General features: G+C 40.1%; 1 protein-coding gene across 3 annotated transcripts in view; it reads right to left on the bottom strand.

Annotated features, from left to right (window-relative positions):
• PAPPA2 (pappalysin 2) overlaps positions 1–14,038 on the bottom strand; it is a 232,112-nt gene that overhangs the window by 35,089 nt on the left and 182,985 nt on the right. For all 3 annotated transcript variants that reach the window (XM_084794567.1, XM_084794566.1, XM_084794568.1), the window contains exons 19-21: positions 13,711–13,846; positions 12,344–12,453; positions 1,056–1,127 (exon numbers count right to left, since the gene is read on the bottom strand). In XM_084794567.1, coding sequence (XP_084650693.1) covers positions 1,056–1,127; positions 12,344–12,453; positions 13,711–13,846 — 318 coding nt within the window. The remainder of the gene's footprint in view (positions 1–1,055; positions 1,128–12,343; positions 12,454–13,710; positions 13,847–14,038) is intronic.

The following is a 14,038-nucleotide window of genomic DNA, read 5'->3' as shown; positions in this document are numbered from 1 at the left end:
CCATCTCAGCCAGGACCGTCCCATGAGCCATGCCGGGACAGGGTAGTGGCCGAACTAGACTATTTGCATTTGTCCCTGGCTGTTCCCAGGATCGGAGGGCTTACATCAATAAGCCATGTGTGCATCCTCCTCAGTGTCATTCTCTCTAGGCGATGCTGTGACTCATTTTAGACTCTCTTTTTTTAGGTTAAAGAAGTCATTGTACCGGAAATGACAGAGGAAGCCACTGTGGAGGGAGGAAGACAGAATTTTTTCTTTACATAGTAAGGGCTTAGGTCAGGCCACTCAATAGTGGAATACCTATAAGTTTGCATAAATATCTGAATGACTTCTCAGTGGAGGCATAGGAGGGAAAACCACAGAGAAGTGGCCACAGGGTCACGTAAACAGCACGATGAGCAGAGAATGTCTGTTCCGGGATTATACCTGTTATTCAAGTCCAACCAATCATGGCCAAAACATCCGGATATTCTCATTTTGTGAAAAAACAGCTTCACATGGAGACCTTTTGGATTTATTTTAATTTGAAGTATATATATGTATGGCATTATACATATGAATCTCAATTAAGCCAAGGTGCCTACCTACCATATCCCTGGATGGATACTATATCAGGAGGTTGAGGCAGAAGGATTATCACAAGGGCTCGCCTAGGCTATATTGGCTGCAGTGTAATACCCTGTCTGCATAAGCACACGCGCATGTGCGCACGCACGCACGCGCGCACCTACACACACACACACACATGCCAAAGTTGGTTTTAGGCACTTTGCTGGCTGAACAAAATTGTCTATAGTAAAATCCTTATTTAACTACTTCCAACCAAGGCATACTTACAGAATCCCGAAGCCATAAATAATTCTGGCTTGCCTTTTAAGTGACTGAAGATTTTTACTAAAATAAAACTGAATTCAGAAATCCTGTAAATTTTTGGGTAATTACAGTTAAGAAACTAAATAAAGGAAAGAGGGATCAGAAGAATTAGGGCCTTGAATTGGAGGGACTCATGTTATTCAAGGCTCTTTACATGACCAGAGGGAACCAAACCCACGTACCTCACATGACTGGATGCAGTAGACCAGGGAGGGTTCTGGGTACCACTGACGCCTGCCAGTACACACAATGCTCTGAAAAAGATATAAAGGAAACAGAGACCTTAGGTCTATGGTAGCAAGTGTTAGTCCCATCCTTGCCCTACCAGCCAGCCCCAGTGCTTTAAAGGCAAGAGCCTCACCGTGTGCCTGGCAAGCACCTGGCCTGGCACCTCTGTAGAAACAGCTAACCTTCTGGGTAGTGAGTGTGAAGGCTCAACCTCTCAAAGTAGGAACCTTGTAACATTTTCATCTTCAGTCTCCAGGGTACCACAATTTTCAGTGGTGTAAGCATCCTAACACTGACCACAGAACAAAGAATTGCCTCATGCCTCACCTGTCACCAGGGCCTTGCTCAAACTGTGCATACTGTTGCATTCACTTTCCCATTCTGCCTTGCTGAACTGCCTAGGCCGGTCTCCCAAACTTCTCCTCCACAGAAAAATCTCTTTGATCATCTGAGTCCTGCTATGCTGTGTGGTAGCTGATCCCAATGGCCTCTGTCCCCAACAAAGCCATTGAGCTCACCATGGAGGATTCCAGGCTGGCTGGCCAGATAGCAGGTAAGTCTCTGTCTTTTTAACTGAGACTGGGGCCACTTGGTTTATTTTTCCTACTCAATTTTAGTCTTTTTAGATCTCTGTGAAGGCTAGGAGGTCTGCCGTCACATTCCAAACAGTCTGCCTTGACAGTATCTTTGGGTGCAAAAGATGAACACATTGCTTGCTGATTATACAAACTTATAAACTTTTTTTTAAAGTTTAAATTGCCTAAGTCGAATCTCTTAAATAAAATGGCCCTGAGGCTGCGATACAATTGCCTGCCAGCTTGAATTGGTTTCATAGGTAAGACCCAGACCCTGCTTTTCCTAGAGCTACTAGGTCCCTTGCTGAGATGTGTAAACTCACAGACAAGTTTATCTTGCTGGCCTGACTGCTGCCAAGATAGTAAACATACAATCAGACTTCACTTTTTTCCCCTACAGACAGTAGGCTTCCTGCCAGAGAAGACAATCTTGCAGACAAGTTTCTGTAAAAGCCAACATCACACTATCATGTGGCTGTCACTGACCAAAACCTCACTTTTTACTATTCCTTTATTTAAAAAAAATTGGTTTTCAATGGCTTTTCTCAGTAATCAACCATCATGGTAAATCATTGGATGTTTCCAGATGAAAGAGAAATAGAAAGTTAGGTTATATATGTTGCAAAAGTCTAAGGAGGTGATTTAAGATGTGTAAATGCAAGTTGTGAAGATCTGAGGGAGTGATTTAATGTATGTGAAAAATGAGACTTAAAGATGAGACACACGATGCTAAGACATCAAAAATTCAAGGCTTAACATTAATACATGGAGTTCTGATAAGCTATTAATCTAGCCTTGGTAAAGCAATGGCTACTATTATTGTCACAGGCTCAAATTTGTAAATTTCCTTTGGTGGTTTTCTAAAGATAGACTTTAAAGTGATTCCTCATTGTGCTGAAAAACAGTCTCTATCCAATCTGTATCTGTCCACACCTCTGGACAAAGGAAAGCGCATGCTTGCTTTTACACCAGAACCATCTTTTGCCTTCTCAAGCTCTTCTTGCCTTTTATTCTCTTTTCTGCCACAAAATTTCTGTCCTATTACAAAGGAAAGTTTATGCTTCTATTACAATGATAACTTCTCAGGCTTCATTTTGTTGTAGCTCAAAGGCATAAGTCTACTCCAGCTGTTTGCTGACACTTGTTAACTACTTTTCTACAACAACGATTTCAGCGCAGACTACAGGCAGTGACCAACCTAATACTTTCCATCTCTCATCTAAATCTATCCCAGCAGATTTACTCATCTGACAGATACCATCCAGGAATCAATGGTGGTCCTGCAAATGTGCCAATCTAGAACCCCAGGTGGTCCTGCAAAACCAGCAAGCCCTGGACTTGCTGAAAGCTGATGTAAACCAGTCCCTGGTGTTAACCAGATCAGCCAATGTGGTCGATCCCTGTCTCCTCAGGTTGGGTCAGCAAACCAATTGCTTCTGAGGAACTTTCCACAAGTCTCCTGTCATCACCTGGTGCCCCTCCCACTCCCTGCCTTCCTGGGCCACTATGATATCCCTCTCCGCCGCCAACTGTGAAGCAGCTACAGAAGAGAGGAGTCCCAGTTTACCACCAACAAAAGGCTGGCATCTTAGGTCTCAGGCAGGACAGATACCCAGAAGTAGCTCAAGCTGGACTCTAGAAAGACTTCTGGAGGTTAGATAAAGCCAGGGTAACTCAGTGATTTGTAAAATGAAATCCTAGCTGCCAAAAGAAGTCATTCCCTTCCCTCTGGAAAAGGGAAACATATGGTTCTCTATCTACATATACCCCTGGCAGCTGGCAGCCTATCAGAGTTTGTGTTAGCCTCCAGGTGCCTCCAGTCTCTATCCACAAATGCCTCTTATACATTCCAAAGCTCCTGTGCTAGTCACCTGGCCCTTGTCACCTCTCACAGTCCTCCTTCACTATGCTATCTCCAAAGCTGTTCCAGACCTCTGCTCTTTATAGAAGCAAAGTTTGGTCACCCTGCCCCAACGATCTCTACTGTTGGATCCGTCTATCCTTTCTTCCCTTGCAGATGGTCCTGGAAAATCCAGTCGGCTTCTCACTCTATCTGTTCTGAACCCTTCCAGAGGACTCTGGCTATTCTCTTTCTCTCATTCACAATAAAAGCTTCCTGTTCAACCATGGTATGGTCATTTTGGTAAGTTCTTTACTGCACCCCTCACATAAACCTTTCTCTTTTACAACTTCCCTAAAAGAGAAATAAACTGAACAAAGCTTCACACATGTTCGATATTTACAGATCAATATTGTAGTATGTACTATAAGATGGTGGCATGGCTTCCATTATCTTTATAATAAAATTGAATTATTGGACAAATTTAAAATACGGACAGAAGTGTTCAGCCTGAGTTACTGTTCCCACCTGCAGGTTGCATAAGCTGACCCATTTGTGTATGAACAGTAAGCAGCCTTCATTCATTCTTAGTAGAGGTTGTGAGTTTTGTTATTTGAAGTATCATATTTGCTTATTGCCTCCAGATAGCAGTGATACAAAAATACTAACACACACTCTTGTAAAGTGCATGGTACCATCTTATTCCTTCTTTTGGCATCTGGCCAGTCACTCCAATCAGACAAAAATTAAAAAAATAAAATAAAAATAAAAACAAACAAAAACAAAAACAAAAAAAGCTCACTTACTGCAAGCCATATTCCCCTGAGAGCAAGAGGATTTGCTGCTAAACAGACCTAGTGCTGCCCTTGAAATGGTCAACATCGTTCAGGGAATGACAATTTCCCTGCCTAAGGGATGCTCAGCCTTGACTACTCTTATAGTCCAGAAAACCTGAACTTGTAGGAATATTCGGAACAGATTGAATCATATTCCCTTATACGCTTCCTCAGCTGTTATAAATGCAGGGATTTTGTTCTTCTAACATTCCCAAATTGCTGCTATATATTATATTTAAAAAGATAAAGAAATAAAATCTCTCTCTACTTCCAAGTCTGATCTTCTTACATTCATCTCTCCTATTATTCTCAATCTATTTTCATAGTTTTGTATTTTCATATAATTTACATTTACTATAAGGCGATCTCATGTTGCCAGATATAGAAGGATATGGAAAGATATAAAAGGACGCAGAACTCCTCCCTCTCTCCCCCCAATTGACTGGCTTCTTCCTTCCTATTTCTAGCTTTTTGTTTTCATCAGATATATCCTGTACATGTACATGTACAGTCATATGGTGTGTTATTTCCTCATACTGTTTATAGAATGCTATAATCCTTTTTAAAATTTGGATTATAATTGTTTTTAGCATTCTTTTGCAAATGGTGTTAACTGTACTCTGTTTATTTTATAGTTTCTAGAATGCTGAACTCCCTTGAATGCATAGTACTCCATTGCTTGGGTGTACCTTTAAATTAGTTAACTCAACCCATATGCATAGTCAGTTCTGTTATTCTCATTCCTTTTGCTATAACTAAGTATATGTAAAATCCTTTCATATATGCAAATGTAAGACAAATTCATCATAGCAAGATTGACAATATTCCCTGATTTTTAAATGTTAATTCAGTTTTCAGAGTAGTTCAGACTGGCATACTTCCTTAATCTGTATAAGTTGCTAAAAGTGAGTAGTACGTCTGTTGTACCCATCCTAGGTGCCAAATCCTTGAGGAAATGGCCTGGTCTTCCTGTCTCAGTCACTGCATAAGCACTGTCCAGCTGCTGAATGAAATAGTGAGCCCCTGATCTTCTGAATCTTCTGGCCTCCGAAAGTCATCCATCCCCTTATCTATAAAGATATGCTTATCTTATGAATAGAGCTACTGGTCATTGATTTAAAAAATGGTAATTACAAATGTTTTTCAAAACTATGCATATTTGAAATGCAAGCAGGAGAAAAACAATGAGTCAAACAGGTAAGTAATAGCTGCTGGGCGAAGCAAATTTGATTTTCTTATTTTCTGGAATACTTTTGGAAAATTTCAAATGTGCATTTTATATAGATGGATACTCTATGCAGAGTAATAGAGAAATTTTATTTCTTCTGCCCAGTTTAACGAATCATTTAAAATCTTGTTTTCAGAGTACAAATCAATACAGACCACCCCTCCCAAACACAACTATCCTTTCTTTCTTCTATTGGCAACATCTGCTCAGAATTTACTATTATTTCTATGCATTATCATGCATTACAACTTTTGCTCTTAACTCTTATTCTCTTAACAGCCTATGCTATCAACTTCTCAGATGAACTGATGGTTAACGATGATGCACTAGGGATTTAGTTCAAGCTTCCCAAAAGGAAAAAGCTCTAAGGTTTAAGTAAAAAAAAAAGTTGACAATTTTTCTCTGGCTTGGGACATCTTAAAACTAAGGAAATAAAAGAAGAGGGGGAAAAAGGAGGAAAAGAAAAGGGAAGGAGACAGGTAGACAGGAAGATCTGCATGGAACCATCAAGGCATCTTACAGTGTTCATAAAGCTGTATGAATGCCATTGCCTGGTGACTTCTTCTTAAACATTACAAGATGAACACTTTGCCAACATTAGGCTACAACAGAAAAGTGCCCGTTTTTTCTTCTTTTGCTTTATTTTTAAATCAAAAATTTAACTGACAACATGTACTACTAATCATATCAGGCTACAGATTCTGCCACTGCTCAGGTTTGTGACAATTTCTCATTGCTACATATGCACATGGCCCTGGACACAGCTAACACTGTTCTGCGCATTGCTTCTGTGACACATCATTGTACCATCAAGAGACAATCCAGAGGCAGTGAATGATTCAAGCAGATCGTTACAGATGCGGCTTGCGACTGTGGTACGAAGAAGAACGGGGCCTGGCATTGCACTTAGCAGTTGTCCGATGCTTATAAAGTGTCACCTATTTGGGAGTCAACATATAAGAATGGGACAGGAAGACCAGGCCATTCTCTCACGGATTTAGCATCTAGGATGGGTACCGCAGACGTACTGCCCACTTTTAGCAATTTACACAGATTAAGGAGCTAGCTATGCCAGTTTGAACTACTCTGAAAACTGAATTAACATTTAAAAATCAATGAGCAATGCCAATCTCGCGATCATAAATTCGTTTTGCATTTACATACATGGAAGGACTTTGCATGTACTTAGTTATACCAAGAGGAATGAGAATTGCAGAGTTGCCTGTTCATCTAGGCTAGGGTAAGTAATGAGTATCAGAGAGCGCAGGATGGGAGGGTATGACTATAGGCTCTGCGCGTTAAGACTTCCGCCCCCACCCCCACCTCTCGTTTGCTCTAAACTATTTTGTTTACTAAAAGAACTACTAGTCCTTTCAGGATTAATTTGGGAAAGCAAGTCAAAATGAAAATGATAGGCTTTGAGGCCACAGGGCTATTGAAAAGCTGGGGGTGTGACAAGGGATTGCCCGGAGTCTTAAGGGTCCCATGTGGTTTGGGGAAAGTCTCACTCGCTTGCTCCTGACCAACTCATAATTATGATAGTAGTTTAAAAAAACAGAAGGGGAGGCATTCTTTGGTCTCTGAAGTAGGAATTTGTGAGACAAAATAATGCGGGCGTGAGAGGCGATGATAGATGTCCTGGGCTTTGGAAGCAATCACTTTGCTTTCCTGCAGCCACCATGTTTATTCTACAGTCATAGAGAAAGTGACAGTAGGATGACGGAGATGTCTATCCTCTTTGATAACCCTTTGTGTTCGGTGTGAAATTAGGATTAGAATGACAAATGAAAGAAAAAGAGAAAAACCAAGAAAAGAAAACATGGAGACTTGAAAATAGCAAAGTGCTTGTTGTCAGACGAGTTTGTCCCACACTCTCAAGCATCTTGGAGACTCTGGACTATTGGGAAGTAAAGGCAGCTGTAAGGAAACAGCAGGCAGAAGGCCATGTCTGGGTGCTGGGCATGAACTATGGCATTAATACTGACTCAGTACACAGCACCATGCCTCTCTTGTTAGATGTCACTGCTTGGTTACTGTGTCAGAGATACAGAATGCCCATCTGGAATTTGAAATTTGATCTGCTGCCTCCTGTAGGAAATATGTTCTTGTAAAACTTGAATGTAATTGTGTGTGATTGTGTGCTTATGTACACGTGCGTGCAATTATTCCATCCTTATATGGAGGCAAAGCATGTGGAACTCTGATTTCGAGGCCAGCATGGTCTACAGAGTGAGTTCCAGGTCAGCCAAAGCTATACAGTGAAACCTTGTCTCGAAAATTCAAAGCAAAAAGAACAAAAAAGAAAAGAAATTGTTTCCTTAGTCAAAGGTAGTGCAACCAGAAATCTCGAGCAGACACTCTCTAGTTATCCAATGATATCCAAACATTTATCTACACACACACACACACACACACACACACACACACACACACACACACACACACATACACACACACACAAACCATGGAACAATATTTTTTTTTGTTCCATGGAACTAGCTGGTACAAGCTGTACAGAGATGGAGGGTATTTTAAAAGAGTAATATTTATCTAAATAAATTAAAATAGCATTTAAATATAATAAACATGTACTGGAAACTGCTGGGTGTTTCATGTGTGCTTTTCTTTAACTTTTATAAGAACACTGCAAGATAGATAGTATTTCCTTCCCTTTGAAGGGAAGGAAATATACAGAGGCTTCTGAGAGCCAACCACCTTATTCTTTCTCTTTGGATGTCAGATGTTCTTGGAGGTATTTTTCATCAAAACCTCAGACAACCTAAGTCTTAAGAAATAAATCTTTTAATAAAGTGTATAGCATTCTAAAACCCAGGCATCATTTGCAAGAATAAAAAGCAATCTGCCCTCTAGAGAAGGGAAAATAAATGACAGACATCCGAAAGCATATTTCACTGCTCTGTAAAAGCAAAACAAAACACCAAATTCTGTCACAAAGAAATAAAAGTATTGTTATAGGGAAATATCTCTCTTTAAATGATCTTTTTAGATGTCATGATAAGGGAAGGAAATGTCCAGTGGGTGTTTCTCATGGTTGACAAGAATGACTTATTCTGTTTGGTAGGAAAACTATCCCAAGCAGAGACTTAGAAGGAAGACACTGCTGTGGGTGTAGTAATATGGGGGTTGTCATACAACTTGGAGTCAAGATCATTGCTTAAAAATTTTACACACTTCTTCACAACCGTGAAATTTTGGAAAGATTAGCTAACAATGTATATGTAAAATAAAGATAATAGAATCTCTCTGAGCTCATTCGTGATGTGATTCAATATATATAATATATAATGTGTTTACACATATAATTACATTATATGTAATGATATATGCTTTGACTCATGTATATGAATAGTAATGGATATAAATGAGCGTTTGGAGACAATAAAGAATGACTTACATAGAAGTGATCACTCTTGTTACAAAGAAAGAAGTCATTTGAAGCAGAATTGAAAAAGAATATAATTTAGCTCTTTTCTCTGTAGTCTTGTTAGATGCAAAATGATTTGTCATATGATAGACAGAAGTGAGTTCCATGAAAGAGGCAAGAATTATTTACTAAACAAATAAACTCTACTCAAAGTAGGTGTTCTTAAACTCTAAATATTTATGATGCAATTATCTTATTTGTAAGTGCAATGATTTATTACACTTGAGGTGTTTGGTGGAATTGCTAGGATATATGTGATAAATATTCTTATGCATTCCAAGGCATCCCAGCCTTTAGGAGAATATAATATTTACATTTTTAAAAATATACTGCCCAAGTGACTTAAAAGGACACTCAAACTGAAGACTGGGTCCAACACAGAACAACCCCAAGACATTCAATTTGGGTTACAGGGTTTTATTCAAAATACAGAGTTTTTATCTAACTAATTGTTTGGATTTATGAGGTATTTCTTCTTATTTATGAAGACAAGGTTAGATTTTGCACCCCTAGTGAACCTCTGAGTGCCAGAAAATGACAGAATCCATGAGCTTATCAGTGGCTGGAACATAGTCTCATCATAGATGTCTCCAGGGATGATATACCAATCATCTCATTCTTTTCATTAGATCCATTGACCTTTCTAATTTATATTTTACAATACAGTTTGAGTTTCCTAAATGCATAGCACTCTTAACTGCTTTGTAAGCAATGCTGCCTAATGTAGCATTAATAGAAGAATTGATAATCAATAAAGAGCCTTGGTAATACCTTGTTTTGCCTCGTGGTGATATTTACTATTAACTATTGGATTGCTATTTGGTTTGATTTTATTTTGGTGTGAAGAATACTGATTTGGAATATAGAAACACATAAAATATTGTTATGTTTTCAACTTGTCAAATTCTGACTACTGTGTTATTTTTCAAGAATAAATTATTCTTATAAGTTAAAAATAAATTAGTCTTATAATATGCACTTTTAAAATTATCTCATTTTCCCCCTTAAGTTGTTAGAAGGAGCTAATTTACTTTATTTTGTTTTCCATAGCAATACACACTCATGACAAGAGCTCCCCTAACTGCAACTTGGCCCCCCACTCCCCCAACACTCTACATATCTGCTCATCCTAAAGAGGAAGGAAGTATCACTAAGAATGACAAGAGGTGGGCACAAGTAAGGTAAGTTTCCTTGCTTGAAAACTGACTGAGAAAGATTCCTGGGGATTGGTTGATTTACAGTCTTCCCATAGGGTTCACCTTTGATTCTGAGGTAATCCATGGAAATGCATACGATTCCCACACATTTACATGAAGAATTAGAGAGCCAGAACAATGAACAGATGGTCTGAGACTATACAGCTGGTGACTAGCAGAATTCAGGTGTGTATAAAAAAAAATTCAGGATGGATAACTCAGTGCATAAAAATGTTTTTTGCTCTTACGGAGGACCAGAATTCAGTTCCCAGCACCCACATCAGACAGCTCACAACCACCTGTACGTCTCGTTCCAAGGCATCCAATGTTGTCCTCTGGACCCTGTGGCCACTCTTACACACTTAGCATATATACACACATATTCACACGAATGCAAATCAAATCTTTAAAATGAAACGTGTTTTAAACGCCAAGACCATATAGTGCTTTCCCGATGCCTCAATATCACATCTGGACAATTTCTGTCAAAATCTACAAATTTGCAAGTAATTGTGTAACACATTGTTTTTGAATGTCAAATTAGTACATTTTACATAAAAATAAAATCTGAACCAAATAGCAGCCCCGTAGTTAACAGTAAATATCACATCAGGGCCCAAGCTAGTGAGGTAAAGGAAAAAGTAGAGAATAATTTATGAACAAAATGTGTAAATCCAGAGTCCACGTATTAGTGAATTTATAGAGAGAGGCTTGCAAGGATGTAATTGAACAGTCTAATATAGCAGTCCTATTTCATCTCGCCCCCCATTCTAAGAAGCCACAACTCACAACAAAATAATGTCCATTTTCTTTTCTTTGCTTTTATTCACTTTACAAATAGCTATTGAACACTTAGCATTTCCTAGGCACTGCTCTGGGAATCGAAGTATGTAGCAATGGACAAAGAGACGTTATCCCTCATTTCATTCTAGTTACAGAATTAGTAAGTAAATATACATAATGTCTGCTAGTAAGGCCCAAGGAGGAAAAAAAATAATGTACCAGTAAAATAAGCTAAAATTTTAGCCAGAAGAGACAAAGATAGGACTTTATAACAATTGAGTCCAACTGTGAAAGAAGTAGAGGTACAAAGGGTGCAGATATCGGGAGAACCTTGTGGCCAGAAGGAACCAGCAAGGCAGCTGTCCTGAGATGCAGGTCAGTGTGTCCTCAGAAGCTAGGCAAGAGGAGGCCACAGTCAAAAAGTTAGTCATCTAAGAAAAGTGAGGGAGACAGAGAGGCAGGAAAGTGGAGGAAAGAAGGTATCGATCAGACTGTACAGGTCTTAGAAGGATCAGACGATGGATGTGAAAATGGATGAGCATTCTAATGGGGTGTTATCTGGAGCATCTACACCCTGAGAGCTAGAGTGCTCCAGGACTTGGAAGAGTCTGCAACGTGAGTCTCAGAGGACAGGGTCTTTGAAGATGATGAAGGTTTTGTACAGTTGGTATTAGTCTCACGTGCTGTGGATTCTAGAGACAAAATCTGGTTTGGAAGAGGCTCTGAGGAGAGAGAGGGAGGAGAGCTTTCCTCACACGGAGACTGAGATGGAAAGACTAGTGACAGAAAGAGAGTCTGTTGAGCCTTCTGGAGGGTGGAGATGTCAAGGGACGCCTAGAGAAGAGACCAGAGACAGAACAGAGTTTGCTTATGGATTTAAAGAGCAGAGTACCTGGGGTCGGGGTTGAGGGTTCAGAAAGAGGGGGAAGCATGGCAACGTAAATCCTGTTCTCACCTGTCTGCCTCCCTCCTTCTCCCCATGTGCAGTTTACTTGGACCTTTTCTAATCTAGCTTTTCTCTTTCCTCCTCCTATTTTTACATATTCCCTCAGTTTACCTTATTGTTTCCTGTCTTGTTCTCATTATTTTCTTCCCCGCTGTTTATGTCTCTGGGCCTTCTTTCTATCTTACCCTTTAAATGGCCCTTTTCTAAATTTCCTCAACCACTTTTCTCCTTTTCTTACTTGATAGTTTATCTCTGACCATGGGAGTCATCCAGGTGGCTGTTTGATACCAGGATATTTGGAGAGCCTCTAAGCTCTCCCAGGGAATGTCCTGCAGTTGGGTATTGGTCAGCAGCCTTAACGTCCACAACACACAAAACTGCCTCTTTCCTCACCTGGACTCTGACAGGTTCCATCCAGTGCTCCAGAGTGTCAGTAGTCACATTCTCTGGTAGTATCACAGGGTCGCTAGGAGGGATTACACACAGTGGGGAACACACTGCACCTAAAGGAACGGAAATGTGTAGCAGAGACATGAATTTTCCAGTCTTTTTCAGCGCTTGCATTCTACATTACAGTCCATAGCATCATGGTAGTTATAGACAGGGCTGACATCTACCTCCTTTGCACCTGTAGGAATACTGTTATGTGAGCTGGGCAAGAGCCAGTGTGGCAAGTTAACTCTTTGCCTTTGGAAAGTGCCACCTCCTCTGCCTGGTAGTACATCCTCTCCTTAGGAATTGATGTAACACTGAGTCATTCAACAATGAAAAGATCAATTCCTTGCTTACCAGACCCCCACATCCTCAAATCATGATACCGGCTAGCCCTTTAAATATATTTAATATTATTCTGATTTCCCAGCAACTGTTACCTTGGAGCTTAAAGAGCTGGGGCAGGAGCAGGGGGAGGGGTGCAGAGATTACTAAGTTTCCACTGGGCTATCCTATCCTCTCAGTTGGCACACTGAATAGCGTTACATGAAGAACCAAGAAACCTATTTGAGTAAATTCTTGGGGTCCTCTATTCCCTCATCTACAAATTATATAATCTCTAACTTTCTTTTAAAATTTCATTGTCCATATTTTTAGATAAATAATGTTTTTAAGCTCCATCACTTTTAAGAGCCAAAATATATGTATAATATTTTATGTAGAAATCAGCAGTTTTGAGGGTGAGAATGTTCATGAAATACCATTGAAGAGACATCTGAGCTTGCTGATAATCCCAGCCTGAGCTCAAGACATCATGGCACAGATATTTGGAACACAGTGAAGAATCAATTCAAAAATCACTGAGTTTTCCAATTAACTCATACTGTTCACATTTACATCATGTGGGTTAGACTGCCCTAAGAAATTTTCAGGTCTGTGTAACTCAGAATTTCGGCACAATTTCATACGGTTTCCCACAAGTTACAACTCTTTTCTTCAGTGCATAGGGTCAGTTTGGGTAAAGTTGAATTAACCTTACTCTAAGTCAGCTCAGATTGCAAACAATTTTAACTGCAATTACTTGAGTAAGCGCCTGCCCACCTGCTCTAGAACGCTGTCCTCTGTACAGAAAGACTGAAAACTCACAGGAGTGAGTGCTGTCTCAGGCCATCCTTTCTGCAACAACGGAGGTAATACAGGAGCCCAGCATCACTGGGGCACGGCTGTTCATTCTTATCTCTCCTTTCAGAGCTACACACCCAGCCACAGAAGAATGCACTCTCAGTCCCAAAGCTAAGTGGCTGACATGAGCAGAGGCCCACGCTTACCGATCCCGTATCCCTGTTCACATTGGTACTCCACAGAATTGAGCTCCGAAGTGAGTGGCGGGCATTCCCCTTGCAGGTTTTCACACAACTTGAACTCCTGGGACCACAGCCCCTCCTCAGTGCAAAGGATGGGAACCTAGAACATGGCAGACAAAGAGCACCGCTCTTGTTATTGTGTTAATTTCGTTGTGAGAGGGGGAAAGTGCTCTGACTAAATGACTCTCATTTCTGGAACGTGGGCTAAACAATGATTAGAACAAAAAGCAGAGTTAAAAAGGACAAAAGAAGTAAGAGAAAGAAGAAAAGAAAAGGAAGGAAGGAATACAGG

Source organism: Acomys minous (assembly GCF_964271855.1).
Source record: "Acomys minous genome assembly, chromosome: 1".
Taxonomy (NCBI): domain Eukaryota; kingdom Metazoa; phylum Chordata; class Mammalia; order Rodentia; family Muridae; genus Acomys; species Acomys minous.
This window is presented reverse-complemented; position numbering and strand designations above follow the sequence as displayed.